The 18,658-nt window shown below is 46.0% G+C and overlaps 1 protein-coding gene across 1 annotated transcript in view; it reads left to right on the forward strand.

Moving 5' to 3' along the window:
* ADAM19 (ADAM metallopeptidase domain 19) overlaps nt 1–18,658 on the forward strand; it is a 33,521-nt gene that overhangs the window by 8,178 nt on the left and 6,685 nt on the right. Inside the window, exons 3-16 of the mRNA XM_086759240.1 lie at nt 4,745–4,823; nt 5,854–5,930; nt 7,588–7,780; nt 8,245–8,310; nt 9,708–9,779; nt 10,588–10,754; nt 11,490–11,574; nt 11,822–11,961; nt 13,550–13,727; nt 14,393–14,482; nt 15,738–15,933; nt 16,215–16,323; nt 16,810–17,014; nt 17,559–17,639. Coding sequence (XP_086615366.1) covers nt 4,745–4,823; nt 5,854–5,930; nt 7,588–7,780; nt 8,245–8,310; nt 9,708–9,779; nt 10,588–10,754; nt 11,490–11,574; nt 11,822–11,961; nt 13,550–13,727; nt 14,393–14,482; nt 15,738–15,933; nt 16,215–16,323; nt 16,810–17,014; nt 17,559–17,639 — 1,738 coding nt within the window. The remainder of the gene's footprint in view (nt 1–4,744; nt 4,824–5,853; nt 5,931–7,587; nt 7,781–8,244; nt 8,311–9,707; nt 9,780–10,587; nt 10,755–11,489; nt 11,575–11,821; nt 11,962–13,549; nt 13,728–14,392; nt 14,483–15,737; nt 15,934–16,214; nt 16,324–16,809; nt 17,015–17,558; nt 17,640–18,658) is intronic.

Raw genomic sequence — 18,658 nt, forward strand, 5'->3', positions numbered from 1 at the left:
AGCCTGGCTGGACAGATTTATTGTGATTTGAGGAAAGGGACAGGGAAAGAGATGTAAGTACAGGCTTCAATTTTCTTGGTCCCGTGACTGAAAAATTAGAAGTCGATGTTTCTCGTGAGAGCTTCATGGATTATTTGGTTTCTGGTTTTTTTTTTTTTTTGGAGGAAATTAAAAATGTCTGTTTCCTAGATACTCATGGGTGTTTTTGAATTGGCAGCTGTTCATGCAGACTAGCCCCTCTGTAAAACGAACCCAAACAAAGTTACTAATGGGACTGAATTATAAAAAAGTCCTTACTCCAATTAGCAAGAGCACCAGCGTGCTGCCAGGCCTCTCTCGGTGCCTGTGAGTGATCTCTGGCTGGTGGAGCCCATCATGTTCACGGCGTCTCCTGGGATGGAGGGCGCTGAGCTCCTCTTGGGCTTGTGCAAACAAGTGATGTTTCACAGGCAAGAGAAAACTGCTCCCATTTATCAGGAAAATAGGAGTGAGGTTCTCCGGAGCAGCTGGAAAATGTGCATTCCCTCGAATGAATGTTGTAATGTGAGAAAGGCCCCAGTTTTCCTTCTGCTGTTTTTGGGAGTGTTTGGGCGTGCCGGGCAGCCCCTCTCCCACCAGCTGAGGCCAGATGAGCTGGAGGCCATGCTTCTGCACCGTCCCCGAGTGCCACAGGGGCAGCTGTCCACCAAGAAAGCTGGGTTTTGCCCCACACCCTGAGCCTGCCTCTCCCATTGCATACTAACGGCTCGTGTGCCGAGTGCGTGATCTCCCTGGAACGGCATCTCAAAGTGGCAAAACGGAGCCACGCTGCCCTGTAACGTCAGCTCTGCACGGCAGGGCCCTTCCAGGGAGCAGCACAGTGGCATGGGGAGGAGGGTTTTGTTTCGGACAATGATATCATTGACAGGCTGGAGTGGGACCAAGATTGCTCCACGTCGGTCATCAGCAGAAACAGTCTCAAGCCATCTGTACATTATGGCATGGAGCCACTCTTCCTTCATTTGATTTCCTCGCTTGTATTTAACCCGGCTCCCAAGGCTTTCTGGGGAACAAATCCTGCCAAGAGCAGGCCATTCCACCCTGAGCTGGATGCTGAGACGGATCTTGGGGAACGGCTGATCTTGCCGAAAGCTGATCACTGTTGGAAAGGTGTGAGGGCTTCTCTAGAACATCTTGGGTGCTCTTGTGTAGCTTACCCTGGCCTCAAGCAGCCCCATGCAGCTGCAGCTGTGATCAAGGTTTAACAAAGGAGAGTGCTCCCATCCAAAACGGGCCTTTCCTCTGACTTCATCAATTCTTCATGCTGATAACTCTAATGAGTGACTCCGTGCTGCCTTTTAGCAAGATGATGTGTGCTAGCAATCTACCAGCTGCCTGACTGGACCTCAGAAGCCTTTAAATGATGTTATTTTGCATTCGGATTTTTGCAGCTTCATCTTGAGCTGCTGGAGAGGTAGTCACTGAGACATATAATATAACAGAGAAGAAAGGATCAAATAATGCAGTTCGTTCCAGGCTTTCCTTCTCCAGCAAGGAGGTGAGCTCTGTGCTCCTCTAGAAATGGTGAATCAGGTCTATCAGCCTGCCAGTGATGTTGTCCTGAAATGATGGCAGATAGAGGCAATTGCTAAGGTTTTAGGGTGCGTGTGTCTTACTAGTCTCACCTGTTTATCCAACAACTGGTACATGTGGAGAAGAGAGACAAGACTGGCTGATAACTCTGGTGCACTCTGGGATGGAAAGAAGGGATCTTTTCTATTTACAGTTTGGTGGAAAGCTTGATGCTCGCTGAGGAAGTAAGCTGGGCTGGGAATGAGCTTTCACAGGCTCTGAAGTGAGATAGCACCACAAGGATATTGCAAGATGTCCTGTTGTTTTTCCTCTTTCCTCACTGCTGTCCTCACCACACACCGTGCAATGCGCTGTGACAGCCCTTCTCAGCAGTGAGGAAAGAGCCTCAGGGTTGCCCTGCATTAAGTCAGGGAAGAGTCTTCAAAAAAGGACTGTTCCAGCTCAGAATAAGAAGCTGGACCATTCATAGGGAGCCTACAATGTAGGATAGGAGTCAACTGGTGTAGAGAGTCTTGAAAGTTGTAACAGCCGTGGTCAGCCAGATGATGCATGGTTTCAGCTCAGCAGCTGTCTAAGTACTCCTAAAAATTCAGGCAGACCTCTCGGCTCCTTAGTCCACCCTAGAAGGGGAAGGAGCCTGAGTCTGCAGATAGGAAGAGATGTACACACCATGTTTTGTGTGGCATTGTCCCATGCCCTGAAACACGGTGTGCTGGGCTCTGGCAGTCAGCGTGATGCTGCTCGGCACCAGGGCTGGGCAGCGGTGTCGCGGGGCTGGGCAGGAGTCAAAGCACTGAGGGGTTCTGTGGTAGATGCCGGAGGAAAGATAAAATAGCTGTTCATGGTGAATGCTTTCCAAGAATAAAGGAGCAGGAAGAAAACATAAGCGTGCTTGTTTGGGAGCGAAACAAGTAAGCTGTGGAAGCCTCAGCTACTGGAAATCCATGGGCTGGTGTCTAATTCTGGCTTTAGTAGCACTGGGCAGATGCACACTGGCTTACTGTCTGCTCTCGAGATGACAGTCGCTAACACAGGCCAGACACTTACCAGAGCACATTGCTCAAGGCAATTTCCTGCGAGTTAATGCAATCTGTTGATTAAACGTTTATTTCTTGCAGCCTCATGCTGGGCAAGCTACGGCAGTCAGGGAGATGAGGTTGTTATTTTCTGTGGATGGTGCTTCTGTGTTTGTCTTCAGTTTACAGACCTGAGATAGCTGAACGCAGCAATCTCACCTCCTGATCGCTGGCAGGATCTGGTGATGAGAATTAACACATGAGAAAGAAACAAAATGATCTTTCTTGGGCCACAGTGAGCTTTGAAAGTAGAGATAAAAGTTGTTGTATTCCCGACATCAAATGCTGTTAAATACACCAGTGGCACACAGTTTGGTCTGGCACTAAGCCATCAGTACTTGTTCAGGTGCCTGAGCCTTTGGATGCTGAATGGGGGAAGCACTTTCAAACGCTCTGATAAAAGGTTGCATTTCGTGTTGCTCTGGCCTAATTTAATTAGATGTCACAAGCACCCAATCCCCTTTGCAAACAGAGGCTTTCAAGGTAGATTAGACCTGACTGCCACATACCAAAAACCAAGACACATGGCAAAATCTTTGTTTTTGCTCTTGATACAGCTTTCTTCATCCAGCCTAAAAAAAGTTATCTAAAGAAAAGAAGAAAACTTTTAGTTTCTTGCAGGTCATAGTTGTGGTGCCTGAAATTCATTAAACAGGGGTGCAGAAGGACTGAGCTGCATCTGCAGCGTTGCTGGTGTCGTGCTGCCCCGGATGCACGACATCCTTGTGGCATGGCAAGCGCGGTGCTTCGGTGGCCTGACAGCACCACGGGGTTGCTGCAGAAGTGTTTCATAGATGGGGCATGTTCTGTGATCCTTCTCCAAATTTTTGAAAGTGAAGCCATTGTTTTAAAAAAGTTTTAAACCTACATTTTACTGCTGCTGAGATGGATACAGGATATGACCTTGGTTTGGCCCAGATTTTAACTTGCTGTACTTTTTTACATCACTGTTTAGCAAATGCAGATGTTTAAAAAGAAGGGGAAGGCTGTTTCCTCTGGAACCAAATCAAACCACTTACTATTCTGTGCACAGGAGTGCCTTTTTTAGACTTTTGGTCTGATCTTGGGCTGAAGACAGGGAGAATATTGTCTATATAAGGATGACACGAACAAATTTGAATTGGGGAATCAGCATTTTCCTGAAACAAAGATGTGAACTGGCTTCTGGGCAGAAGTTAAAATGGAAATGCAGACTGGTTTATCATTGTACTCAGATTTGGGCACTGGAGAGAGGCTGGATTTGAGCTGAGAGCTCGCACCAGTGCCCAGATGTGTCCTGAGCTGGCCTGTGGTGTGCTTGGTGTGCTGAATCTGATCTCAGTAGATCTGGGGCATAACTTTGTAGTAGTAAAGGAAGCGTTGCACAGAGACTTGTACTTATTAAGGGACAATGATGATGTTGGGTTTCTGGGTTTTTTTTAAAGTCCTCATGTAAAAATTTAGCTGTTCACTCGCAGCTGTTGGAAATGGATCTCAGTGACAAGCTCTCCTTTACTGTTTTAATTTAATAAATGGCTTGAAAGAGCACTTAGGAAGATGGCTTGCTGTGCCCTTTCAGAAGTGAATGTGCTCCATGAGAAGTGCTCAGCTCCTGCCAGGGCTGAGCAGATAGATGGATGTGGCAAGGTCAGCTGGACTTCCACCTTCTCACCCCCTGCCATCACAACGTGCTCTGCACAGGGAAGCACAGCCTGCGGCGCTGGTCCCGCAGCGGCTGCGATGGCAACTGTGCCACCAGGAAGCCATTAGCTGCTGCCTCCCTGGGGACAGCATGTTAACAAGTGCTTCACAGACGGAAAGTGCTGATCCAGAGCAGAGTGATACAGAGATACAGCACAGCTGGTGTCCCCCAAATACCTGTCTCCTGCCTGTCCTCTCTGGGGGTTGCAGTTGGTTTCACACAGGTAGCAAATAGCGACAGTGAACAGATAGTTCACAGCAACAGGAATATTTACACTGACTTCAGAAAGAGCTGTCTAGCTGATTTTCTCACACACCTAGGAAACAGAAATCCTGGTCTAAATAAAGGTCTGATTGTCTTTTTTTTTGTCTTTTTTTTTTTTTTTTCTTTTCTTTCCCGCTCCCTGTGTCTACAGAAATCTCTTTGCACCAAGCTACACCGAGACTCATTACAGCTGGACTGGACAACCCCAGACCATCTCTGCGACCCACACGGTGAGTGCAGAGAGCGCTTTCCCTCCCGCGCCGGGCAGGGGGCTCTTTCTCCAGAGACTTTCTTTGAGGCCGTGGGTCTGCTTTAAGCTGAAGGGGAGGGTGGTCTGGCTTTCTGACCTGGGCGGTTCCAGCAAGAAAGCATCTCCATCCCCCCGTGATGGTAAAAACATGTTACTCTTTTGCTTGAGCTCTGTTACGAGAGCCCAGGTTGGCCTCCAGCATTGCTCCCCTCTCTCTGGGTGCTGGGAGCTCGTTTGTTCATCCTGCTGCTCAATCTCTTGCTTTTAGTTTTGCCACCGGGTACTCTACACTGAGGACATTCCCAGCCTTTGGGAAAACCAGCCCGTGTAAGCTGGCTCCTGTTCAGTAAAAATCCCATAAAATACTGATCTCACGCGGGCCTTGGCTGACTCTCTGCTGCAGTGGCACAAAGATGTGCATTGGTTGTGCTGCAAAAAAAAAAAAAGAGATAAAAACCCCATGAGATCATCTTTCCTGATGCTGCCCCGGGGTGAGGGGAAGGGATGTGATGAATGGTGTGAAGGGTGTTTCTGCCCCAAAGCCTCCTTGTCCCTGCCAGAGGCTGCCTTTGTCTTGCCAGGAGCCCCCAGACAGGGACTTCCCCACTGTTCGTGGCGTCACCCTCTCTGGGGCTGAAGGCATGTCCTTCGGGGCCTGACCCAGGGCCAGCTGCCATCGATAGGCAGCTCCCGTTACAGGCAGAAAGCTTTGCATCAGCCTCAGTGCTGCAGCCATCTGAGTTACTTCCTTGGGGATTCAAAGCTCTTAATTTTTGCTGGCAGCAAGGACCCATTTGGTGCATTCGCACAAGCTGTGCATGGCAGCTGAACAGCCAGATTTCAGTGCAGACTCACAGAGATTTAGTTGTGATAGTCAACTGCCAAATACAGTGGAAGGAGAACAATTGCCGGAGTTTCGGCAGCACTCGCGTGGGACTCGGTGATGCCTAAATACAGCATATGTTCATCCCGAAACTGCATTGCCAACACTGCTCCCCTCTGCCTTCCAGGACCATTGCTTTTACCACGGGGTCGTGAGGGGCTGGGAGCACTCCAGCGTCACGCTCAGTGCGTGCCGAGGGCTGCGGTAAGTGCACGGTGCTGCCAGAGCTGCCGGAATGCCTCTGCTCAGCCTCTCAGCCTGCTGCCACGCGAGCTCTGGTCCCCAGCAGCCTGGTTGCCATGTTCCTTTCAGGGCAGACAGACCTGTTCTCAAATGCCACCCAGCCAAGGGTCCTGGGCATATAAGGGAGCATGCTGGGGGAAATGTAGAAATTTGGGTATCATTAGTAACCACGGCCTCCTCGCCAGCTGCTGGACTCCTTCCCACTTTGTGCTGGCAGTGTGGACTCGTGCAATGAGTGAGTTTAACTCAAGAGTCCACTGGAGCAAAAGGCTCTCTTGTTAGTGATTCGGGGCCACATCCCTTACAGAGACGGGGGCAGGACTTGCCACGGTCCCAGCCCAGTACCCTACAGTAATGCAGAAACCAGCTGCTGCTCCCAGGCTCTCACAACTGGCAAGTCTTTATGTATGTTTTGGGGCAAAGTCTTCAAGTCTGAGCTTCCTCCTGGGTTGTCAGCCCCGCTCTCTGCTTTCTCCCTGGGTGGTGCCGGAATTGTGTGTGTTATGCACTTAAAACCTTTGCTTTGGTAGTAATGGAGACTTTGGCAGGAAAAGATGTTCTATATCCTCAGCAGGAGTAAATGAAATGGCTTGTTGCGACAAAGGATCTGCATTCACTTACACCAGCTCAGAGTTTGTTTCCAAAACACCACATGGGCTTTATTGATATTAGTGGTCATCTGCTCTCCAGCACTGATTGGAAGCTGTGCTGGTGGGATCAGCTCCAGCCAGGAAACAGCCCGTGCCAAAGCAAACTGAGACGTCTTAAGTGAATGTGGCGCAGGCCAAAGGGCCCAGTGAGGTAAACAGGACAGTGCAGCCACCTGTGGTTTGCAATAAATAAATAATCCAAAAGCAAAAGTAGTCACAGGTGTGCCTGCCTTGCTTCTGTCAGCCTGTGTTTTCCTAGGCACGGCCTTCCTGGCTGCAGAGGAGACAGAGATGTTTCCTTGGTGTGCACATGTGGTAGGGTTCCTGCACCCCTGAGCTGTCAGCTGTGTGCTGGCAGCTCCTCGACATCATTTTCTAATGGCCAGGAAGGCACGAGAGCCGAGCACATGCGGCTGTTTTTGCTCTGAGCCTTCGCAGGGCAGCGTGCTGCCCATCAAGCCACGCATCTTCATCAAATGCGGGAGATTGCCAGCTCTCCTGTCTATAATGTGCTCATTGAGAAAAACAGAACTATATGGCTCTGTGCAAGTCTTGGAGAGAACTGTGTTTTTTCTTCGGTTGACAAACAAAGTCTTCACATTTTTTAGGTCAGCTATGTTAAAGACAAATTTTCTTCAATCAGTTGAAAAGCTTCCACTGCCCCTAAAGGAAAAGCTGTACTTTAAAAAAATTAGTACTTCTCAGGTTAGTGCTGTCGCAGCAGATGCTCTGAGAGTCCCTTAATTGAATGTCTGAGGCCCATTGAATAGATTTTAATATATACAAGCTCAGGGATTCCCTGCTCTAAACTCAAAATATCCCCATCCTTTTTATTAATGAACTGACCAGCCTGGTAAGGATAAGTGCCTTGTAAGGGTCAGACAGGAACTCAGCGGCAGGAGGAGGGTTTGCCTCTGGTTGCTGTGATAGTAATTAACTTTCCCTTTTATTGCTTCCCGTATCAACAGAGGACTTATCGTATTGAGCAGCAATTCCAGCTATATCTTAGAGCCGGTTCCTGACAGCCCAAACCAGCACTTGATCTACAGGCTGGACAACTTGAAGTTGCAGAGAGGAGCCTGTGGCTACCAGGGCACCGGGGATACATCCCAAGACTGGCTCAGGGACTTCACAACTGGGATGAAACCACCTCGCCAGAGGGTAAGCAGGGCTCAGATAGGGTCCATGCATGATGCTCCGAATTTCCCACCTTTTCCAAGCCCACGGAGCTTGTTGCTCTCTGGGAGCATAGCTCAGAAAGTGAAACGAAGGAGAATATTTAAGAGGGTTTGTCACAAGCTGTTTGCCAAATGGTGGCTCCAGCAGGGAAATAAATGAGTGTTGTGGATCATCGGGTAGCATGATGAATCTGGGCTGTAGCTGTTCCTGTGTGGATTTGTGCATCCAATACGTGAACAAAGTGGGGAGAGCTAAGAGCAGGCACATGGGTGCTTGCTGTTGACTTGTGATACTGGGTTGCTATAAGTCAATCACATCAGGAGGTCCCCCTGTGTGTAATGGGGTGGAGTGAATGATCAATGAAAAGCAAACTGGGAAAAATGGCCTGTACATATGTTTTGCAAAGAGTTTCTTGGGGGATATTTGGGATATAACCTGTGTTGCAGGTGAAACGGGAGACTCTGCAGACTACAAAGTATGTGGAGCTTCTGCTCGTGGCTGATTATGCAGAGGTAAGAAAAGGGACCATGTTTATACCAGCAGAGCACTGGGCCCAGAGCGAGCATCCCACCTGCAGCGTCTCCTGGGGTGGGGAGGGAAACTGAGGCCCAACAGGTTTCCTCTTGCCATCCCGACGGTCCTACAGCCACAAGTGAACAGGGAGAACTGTTTCTTGGTCACTTTTGTCCTAGTGGCCATGACACATCTGCTGCCACCGTCAGCCAGCATTGGCCAGGGGAGAGATGCAGGTTGTGATTTGGGTGAAGGACTAGGGTTGCGGGTCAGTTCTTGCTCCCAGGGTGCCGGTGGTCAGTCCTGGTTATCGATGGCAGACTGCCTTCAGCCTGGAGTGACTTTAGGGTTTCCAGGAAAAATGTGCTTATAACTGTGGTACGCTTAATCTCTAGAGAAGATAACCATGATTATCCTCTGCTCTGAGCCAGCAGCAGATGTATGAATAGACATTTTTAAGGCTCCAGATCACAGAATAGGGCTGGAAGAGACTCAGTGAAGTCTGCAATCCCTCCCTTGTCCCCAGCCTGGATGGCACGCCAGGCGTACTTACTGACAGTGCAAATTGTGCAGTGTTTTGCTGAGCATTTAATCTCCAGCACAGATGGGAGTCAGGCTGGTCCTGTTCATAATTTACAACTTGAAACTCCAATAGGGAAAGCCATGTACTGCTGTGGGCTATAATTTATTCAGAACAAAACTAAAGAGGCAGAACCTATTTTGGTTTCTCTGTTAGGCAGCAGGATCCCAGGGACACTATGAGAAAACATGTTGTACCCAGAAACTGCCATATGTTGTTCACCATTGCGTTAGACAAACTGGGGTAGACACCCTTGCAGTGTCATTAACTTCCCTTACTGTGTTTACTGTCTCCCCTCGCTAGAAGAAAACTCCCAGATTTTGTCTTCTGTTAAGCAAAAACATACTCATTTTGCAACTTTAACTCCTTGAATCAAAGTTTGCTAAAATTAACTTGTTAATTGCCAGGTGGTTTAAATAGGCAAATTCATTGGATGAGTGAGATGCATCCCCCATTTGTTGGACAAGTGAGATGGGATGATGGGCAGCCTTGATCTCAGACATGAAGTTATGTTACCATATATTTTTACCTGGCAAATCTGTCAGTTCTTTGTCAGCTCCTGGCTCTGGGGGCTCTGATAAGTTTGGGTTGCTCCACTGAGTTGCTACCACCGCTTGAGTAACATCACTGCAGTGGATGCCAGAAGTGAATTCTGAATGTATGTGTTCAGGTGGGCTTATAGTTAGAGGTACAGTGAAGGAAAGCTTTTGGGCTTCACCTGATAGGCACCTTCTTATTCCTAGAGTAATGTGACTTGTTTTAACACATTTCACCTCTTCCTAGTTGCCTTTGTGCTGACATTTTCATTTTGTTCAGTTTCAGAAACATCACTTCAACATTGAAGCAACAAGGCTTAAATTAGTGGAGGCTGCTAATTACGTAGATAAGGTGAGATCAGGTGTGCGTGAACTGAGGAAAGCAAAGTCCAAATACTGATTGTAAGAATTAATTGTGACAGAGGAAAACTTCCTTCTTGGGAGAGAGAATGTTTCAACAGTTCTCCCAGGTGACTTGGGGAGTGGAAAACATCTGACAAACAATTCTGTTGTGGGACATCAGGGGCGGGTGGGGGAATTCCTTACCTTGGAGCCAGCATGAGCATCTCTGTGTTTTAATACATCTCTGTATTAACTGTGTTACCTAAATACTGCTTTTTGACAAGGGGCTAAGGTATTAACTTCAAATTGTAGAAATCTTGGCAAGTAGAGGTGGAAGAAACCTTCGGAGGTCATTCTTGCAGTGGTATCCACTGCTGCTGGAGTAAATGTCACAGCTTTTCAGATCTACTCCCTTCGTACTCCCCTTAAACTTTCACCACTCCCTGCACCCCCCGTCCACCAAGACTTGTCTTGTTTGTACTTGATATGGGCAGCAGATTACTTCCTTCCTCTTTTCAGGAAATTTGACGTATCTAAAGAGAAACATGATCTCGGTCTCCAGTCTTTGTTTTTCTAGAATATTATCTCTTTGACATTCATTTGGAAATGAACGTTCAGCATCTCTAGTTCAATTGAGTTTAGATTTGTGGGTGGTGCACATTTCTTTCTGCAGAGCTGCAGTGCTAAGTTGCAATGCATTTCCAGAGAGAACATCTTCTCTGGACATGTGTATCTGTAATAGCACTTAGCAGGGTTTACATACAAGATTTAAATGACAGTGGTGGTCATTTTGTAATCTTTTCTTTCCTGTATCTTAGTTTTACAGATCCCTGAATATCCGGATTGCCTTGGTGGGGCTGGAGGTCTGGAGTAATGGGAATAAATGCGACGTAACTGAGAACCCCTATTCCACCCTGAAGTCCTTTCTGGCCTGGAGTAGCAAGGAGCGGGTGCGCAGAAAACATGATAACGCCCAACTAATCACGTAGGTTTATTTCTCCTGACAAGTAGTTTGGGTGGATGAGAAATCGGTATGTGAGACTACATCGTTCTAAGATACTGAATGGCAGATTTATGTAGCGGCTGCTTAGCCAGCGTTAAGCTGTAAATAGTGGTGAGTCAGAGGAGAAACCTATAGGACTGAAATGCAGAGGTGCAATGCCTTTTCTCTTGTTTTGTTTGTTTGTTTTTTTTCCTTTAACATTACTGTATTTCACCTTCACCTAGTCATGTCCTGAGCACAATTTCCAAGCCTCCCATTTCAGATATGCTGGCAAGGACAGTGCAGAATTCCAGCTTGCCAGGCAGAAGCCGAGTGTGGCTGCATCTCAAAGGTCTTATGTAGTACTCTGTCAAGTCCCTGAATCCCAAGCAAATAGCAGGTTTAATGTAAATTAAGTATTTAAAACAGTATCCAATTAAGAATCCAGAAATAGTCTTTTCTGTGCTTGTTGCAAAGCTCAGAGGGAGCATTTCTTGGGACCAGAACATTATAAAAAAAAAATAGGATTGGCTGGTTGGCCCATAAAACAAAGTAGTAGTCCAAGAAAAATAGGTCTTAAGGCTTTGTAGCTCTGCTATAATATCCTGTACTTGAAGATATTACTAAAGAAAATGCATTCACCTGACACTGTGTATATGTATAAAGCTGCAGACTGCAGGACGCATTTCTCTGCCTTGCCATTGGTGCCATTTCATGGTCTTTCTGGGTTAATTTTAGGGGTGTGCCCTTCCAAGGTACTACAGTAGGCTTGGCTCCTGTGATGGCCATGTGCTCTGATTTCCAGTCAGGAGGAGTAAACATGGTAAGCAGTTGCTAATACCTAATATGTCATTTCTTGCTAGCAGTAAATACATAGGACAGATGCCTCCTAAAGCCCAGGAAGAAAATATTTCCCATTAAGGCCTCTAGTTCACCTGCTCATAGGCAGGAGTACCTTCAGTAGATGTTTCCTACACGTAGTAATGAGAATTGCTGTTTACTCCATTGACTCAGAGGTGCACAGAGTAGGTAGAGGTAAAATGCTGATGTGCCTCTTTGACCTTGCACAGGATCACGCTGATAATGCCATTGGTGTTGCTGCTACTATTGCCCATGAGATGGGACACAATTTTGGCATGAATCATGATTCAGCTGGCTGCTGTACTACCCCTGCAGAAGATGGAGGCTGCATCATGGCTTCTGCAACTGGGTGAGTTCTTCTTATAGGGTCTCATGGAGAAATGCAAAGGGCTTTGTTAAAAGAGCTTTGGTGGAGTAAGAGCTAGAAATGCAGACTGAAGGTGCGTTCTGTTGCTCTGTTGGAGCCAGTGTGTATATAGAGAAAATACTGCTGAGCAAACCCTGCCTCATTTGTCAGTAGCAATCTGCCAAATTTCCAATTAACTTATTCCTGCCTGAGATTGGCCTTACGTAATATAGGGACCTGGCAGCATTCAGAAGTGGAGCTCTAAACTGTCTGGTAAAAAGGAAAATTTTCCTATCTTCTGTCCTGTGAGACTTTCTCAGGACCCCTCTACCCCTCGTCCCTGAATTTGTGCTTCCCATTATGTCCTACCAAATGATCCATCACCCCAAAGCAAGTTCAATGCATATACACACACATCCTTCTGCAAAACCTGGACTGCCTGTTGCCAGCAATTACAGAGAAACGAGGGGTGACCAGAATGTGTGTGAACTTGGCGAGTGGAAGTTTGCCTGGGCTTCATTTGTGTTGCACACAAAATGCGAAGACAGATAGTTGACATGTCATGCAAAAACTAATGTGTTAAAAAGAGGAAAAAGGATTGTTCCAGGAAATGATTGATTTTTATTAAAAGGCATGGCGATAGGGCTATAGCACTCAGTCAGAAGACATGAAAACAGATTGACTGCATGTTGTCTTAAGAATACTTCTTGGTATTCTTAAGAGCCACAGAATGCCTGTGTTTAAAAGGGAAGAAATAGCTGGCTGAGAGAGAAAAGGGAAGTGAGAGTTACTCTGGAAACCCACAGGGATTCCAGAGCTTGTTTTGGATGAGGAACCAGAACAGCTTCCATATTTCTGTCACGTAAAAACGTCAGCCGAACCCATTCACTTAAAGCTACTTTCCCTGTTTCCTCAAGCCTTCCTCCTTGAGGTTTAGGAGGTTTTAACAGAATTTTCTCCATAGATACCATCTTTTATGTGCATGATTTTCTCCAAATTACGAAAAACATTTAGGTGAGAAGTGAAAACACAGTGACATTCAAGTAGAACACGCAGCATGAACGCATACATGAACGGTCATATATATAAAGTGGATAGGTTCTGGCATTATAACAACAGAAATTAGTAATTCATGCAACAGAAAATATTCACATCCTTTGCAATGAGGCAGTAGAGAGGAAAAGAAAATATTATTTTTATCAGTTAAATTCACAAGCTGGCTTCTAAAGCTTGTTCAAGCAGAGTTATCAATAAGCCACAGCTTTAGTATTGAGTGGGTCAGGGCTGTCATACTTGCCAGCTTAAAACAAAATATAACTCAACATATTTTATTTCAATAAAGTTCTTTTAAGGCCATTATATTACTAGACAGTCTTGCAGTGCAGTCTTACCTTATCTTCAAATGTAATCCAGATGGATCAGATTTTGAACATGCACACAAAATCACGATCCACTTTGGCACAATTTCATAGACTTCAGAGAAGGATGTGTATCCTTTGGCACTTGTCAGGATTTGTATGTGCTCATTTTTTGGTTCTCTAAACCATTGCCCCAATCTGTCATGATGTTTTTCTACACTGTTCATATTCAGGCACCCATTCCCCAAGGTGTTCAACCAGTGCAATAGAAAAGAGCTGGAGAAGTATCTGCGGTCTGGTGGAGGGATGTGTCTCTCCAATATGCCGGATACCAAAAAAATGTATGGTGGGAAGAAATGTGGAAATGGCTACTTGGAAGAGGGGGAGGAGTGTGACTGTGGAGAGGTGGAGGTAACAGTTGTTCAGATCCGACCATTTGGGGTTTAGTGGGACACAATTATTTTATTATGTACTTCACAAATACAGTTATGTGATACGTAAACAGCTTTTGTGCAGGAGATATGCATACCTGTCCCATATGTAAATGTATACACAACGTAAATCAAGGTTGTAGAGTATCACGTCTAACTAAATTTACAGTGCGTACCACAACGCATCCCAGAACTCAGGGATGGTGTAATCCATGGTTGAACAGAGGTGATGAAAGCTTCATTTAGAAAAGAAAAGAAAAAGTGATCTTAGATGTTGCAGTTTCATATACCTACGGCTCTGTTTCTGATAAGGACGGGGCTTCTCTTAGCACTGCATCTCACTTCTCCAAATCCATATGTTGACTGATGAGATAAAAGGGAGCTGAAACCAGCAGCCCCAACTCACCAGATGTATCGAGCACAACCTGTGGTACCCAGTCAGTCCAACAGAGGATACGCTCGTGCAGTGCTGTAACTCAGCACATGCTGGGTATCATGAACATCTTGTGGAAGGAAGGCTTTTTGTTTGCATGTAATTCATTGTGTAAAGAACAGATCACTGCCAGTCTCACGCTTCGATGCTCTGGCACCTTCTTGTCTCAAACATCTGCCTTGTAAACTCTGCTGCATCTCGCTTTCTTCCAGGAATGCAACAACCCCTGCTGCGACGCCAGCACCTGCTCCCTGAAGCTGGGTGCTGAATGTGCCCATGGCAGCTGCTGTCATCAGTGCAAGGTGGCGTCTCTGGGTTTTCCTGGGAGTGGAGAGGGAATAACAGTGGTGGAAGTGTGAGGCTGAAAAATGGAGGGGAAAGGGGAGCAAACACAGCCAAGCATACAGTTCAGCTCCTCATCTGCAAGCAGCATGGTCTGATTTTTAGGCACAACAGCTCCAAGTGCAGTCAAACTAGTGGGGTCCTTTCTTCTAGCTGACTGATTTAATTGACTCCTGTGATAACTTAATGAGCTGTGAATGCTGCTGGAATGAAGTCACACTGCCTCTCTTAAACACTTAGGGGTGGGATGAATCAGAATAAATATTCCTCTCCTTTGTCTCTAGAAGAAATCTAGACAGATCTTTTGGAGCAAACACTTCCTGCGGGGATTAGGCTGGATGCTATCTTTGCTCCAAACTCTTTTCTGGAATGTAGTTGAATTCCTTTAGCCTGCTTGCTGAGGAGACTCTAGCAAAGAGGATTGTATGCCTGTGACCACTATCATTTTAAATCTCAGTTTTCCTTGTAGAGACTGATTAAAATGTTTGGGTTTTTTTTTTATTTTGCAGCCAAAGATCTCAAGCTTTGACCACAAATTAACTAAAAAATGAACATAGGCAGACATTTCTCTTAAGCTCATTTTTGTTTTTGCGCATTGACTGCGTGCTCTTACTGACCTGTCCTGAGTACATGGAAAATAATTTTCCAGGAATCTACCTGGACTCACTTCTTTCACAAGAGACTTGGAAAAACCTCCTAGATATAATTGTGTATGCCCTTCCATTCTCCGTGTCCATGGTGGACAGGACAAGAATGAACTGGGTAAACCTGTAAGTAAGGGAGACATAAATTACTTATTAGGAAAATGTCTCTGTCAGAAGTGACAGGCAAACACTGAAACAAACTTCACAAACAGGGAGGATTTTGAGAACAGGTTACACAAACATCTGTCAGAAATGGTTTAGGTAAATCAGATCCTGCCCTAGGGTAGGGGGAGATGGATCGGTGTCCCTTTGAGATTTGGCAGCCTTATTTTCTGTGCATGATCTCATCGCTACCTAGGGGAGAGATCCAGTCATTAATTTGATTCCAGACAGCTCACCCAGATAATGAAGTTACAGATCACTGCTGACCTCTAAAAACCTAAGACAAGGTGGATGAAGAGATACTTGCAAGAGATTTTCTTATCTACATACAGAGGAGACATTGTGCAGACATGAAACCACAAAGGAGCCAAGCAATAATTCATTTTTTTTCCCCTTTGTATCTTTTTAGTTGATGTCTCCGGGAACTCTCTGTAGGGAAAGGTCGGGACTCTGTGACCTCCCAGAATACTGCACTGGCGAGTCACCGTTTTGCCCGGCCAACTCTTACCAAATCGATGGGGCTTCCTGCGACGGAGGAAAGGCCTATTGCTACAGTGGCATGTGTCTCACATATAAAGACCAGTGTTTGCAGCTGTGGGGGCCTGGTAAGGACACTACTTGCAGCGAAATACATTGTCCTTTGAACAGGCGATATTATGTGGCATCCTGCTATTATTCCCCTGTGTAAGCCAAGTAGTACCTTCCATACTTGTTACCAGTGGCAAAGTCTGAGGAGCCTTTTCTCCTGCCTTGCCCGCTTGGAGGAGGGAGCAAAAATTTCCCATGCTCAAACCGTCCCAGAAAAAGAACTGAGTGGTTGGCATGATGGGGTGAGATGGGCTGCCCAGCTCCACAGAAATCAGCCATGTGAGTCTCTTTCATGCAGGAGCAAGGCCAGCACCAGACGCCTGCTTTGAGAAGGTTAATGCTGCTGGAGACATCTACGGGAACTGTGGGAAGGACATCTATGGCAACTACAGGAAGTGTGAGATAAGGTAGAAAGCAGAGTGGCAGCCAAGAGTTGCTTGTTGGAGAAGATGTTTTTATGCTTTGGTTTCACTCCTTCCCTCTGCCTCCTGGGAAACCAGCTGCGTCCTTGTTGGACTTAGAGCCCTTATGACTGAAGCTTTAAGTTTACCATTTTCCCTGTCTTTTGCGTTTAAAAACATCTAGTTGGTATTTTTTTCAAAGCAACAGAAGAGGATTTTCAAATCTGTAAGCTAAAATGTAGCTTTTTAATGGAGACAAACTTCTTAGTCTTATCTGTGGTTTTACTGAGGCTGGCCTACCTGTGGGGACAGTGAAATGGTACCGTCAGTACCCATCAGACACTGTTGCTTGGGCTTGCTTTTGGGAGGTGCTTGCTCTTTGGCCATTGAACGATGAGTCAACACTGCTGCTTTAATTTACATGTAGAGCTGATGCCTGCAAAACATTCAGCAAGTCAGAAATAATCACTTTAGCCTTTCCTTTGAAATCAGAGATGCTAAATGTGGGAAGATCCAGTGCGAGAGCTCTGCTTCCAAACCCCTGCAGTCCAACGCGGTGGCCATAGACACAACTATCCGCACGCAGAGAACGCAGCTGAGGTGCCGAGGGACCCACGTGTACAGATCTGAGAGTGAAGAAAAGGAGATGCTGGATCCTGGCTTGGTGTTGACAGGAACAAAATGTGGGAGCCATCATGTAGGTACAGTCCTGCCTGTAATGGCTTGGGGGAGGTTCAGGGTATCATTCTTCCATCTGGAAAGTGCTTGTGGTTATCAAGCCATTAATTTCTTATGTCTAATGCCTTTCTAGGAGATGTTTGTTTGTTAGAAAAATAATTTTTAGAGGCTTCTGAGAAGCAATGGAAGATTACACACCTTGGCCATACCTTGCCAGATGAAATCCAGGGCCAGTGCTAAATTTGGGATTTGCTAGTTGGCTGAGCTTGTCTTGCTTAGAGGTGAGGCACACAATGAGAAATCAAGACACCTGAGAGCTCCCCCACAGACTTGCCATATGGGCATGGCCAAGCTATCGATTCCTGAGCTCGCTGATGGATGTTAGCAGGGATTTAGGGTAGTGATTAACTGTTTGCTTAGGAACTACTTAACTTTATGGCCTGTTGTTCTGCCCATGGTATTACTTGTATTGCCAAAGCATCTGGGACCCCACAAGTCACAATGCAACACAAGGGGGTAATGTGTTACATAACCCAAAGAGCTAACCCTGAGTTTCTCTGCAGGTTTGCTTTGAGGGCCGCTGCCAGAACACGTCCATCATCTTTGATTCTGAAAGCTGTAGCAAGAAGTGCCACGGGCATGGAGTAGGTGTCTTCCTTTTCATCTCCATTTCAGATTGAAGCAGGATGGGCTGCCGTTCATCTGTGCGTGGTTGTTCTGCTCGGTTCTGATACCACACTTAGGCTGACTCCAGACTTCTACTTCTTGATAATTAATTTCCACGGTCCTTTCATATTTGATGCTTTTTTCTGGTCTGTGAGTCCTTAAATCCTTTGACATAGGAGGTCTACAAGGAGGAATATGAATTGCAATGAATAAAAAACGAGAAGGGGTGATCTTACAGAAAAATCTGGGCCCAGTTTAGATTAAATTTAAAAAAAATTAATCATACTTACTGAGGGAAAAACATGGTAAAAAGTAATGTTTAGAACAATTTATCCCAAACTGTGCTCTACTGTGCCCCCAGGGGATGGAAAGAAAAGGCTGGTGAGAATTTTTTATATCTTTTGTAGATGTTTCTGGCACAAAACATCAGCATCTCTCTATCCCCATGGTCCAGTTAGGCAACGGAGAGGAGTGATAAACACATCAGTGTGCAGCAGTGTGTGCCTCCCTGAGCAGCTTGATGGCCCCATGATGTCCCTAACAAGGAGAGGGACTCACCCCGCTCTTTCCTTCCCACTCTGCTTCCTCTCTTACGGTCCGTGAAGCTGTAGGAAGCACTTGTCAGCTATTCCACAGAATCAGATTAAACACACAGGACATCCCTGACCAGAGGGATCAGCCCCCTTCCAGGGGCTGCCTAAATGATAAAACAAATAGCAGTGGACCAAGAAATAAACCTAAACGATAAGAAATTTTCACTGGATGGAAGGGAAGACTTGTCCTTCAGTTCAGAGACAAGAATAAGAGAGAGAAATTTCTAAATGCTGCTTTTCCTCTGAATTCAGGTTAGGGGCCCTTCAGCTGCAGATAGCTTGTCTTTTGGAGAAAGGGAGAATTTCTGAGGAAATAAAAGGCACTTTCAATCCCTGAAAATAAAATGTGTCCTGGCACTTAACTCCCTATTTATAGCAATAAAAGTTTTCTGCTGTAGTGTTTT

The sequence above is a fragment of the Chlamydotis macqueenii genome, chromosome 14 (genome assembly GCF_036417535.1).
Source record: "Chlamydotis macqueenii isolate bChlMac1 chromosome 14, bChlMac1.mat, whole genome shotgun sequence".
Lineage (NCBI taxonomy): Eukaryota > Metazoa > Chordata > Aves > Otidiformes > Otididae > Chlamydotis > Chlamydotis macqueenii.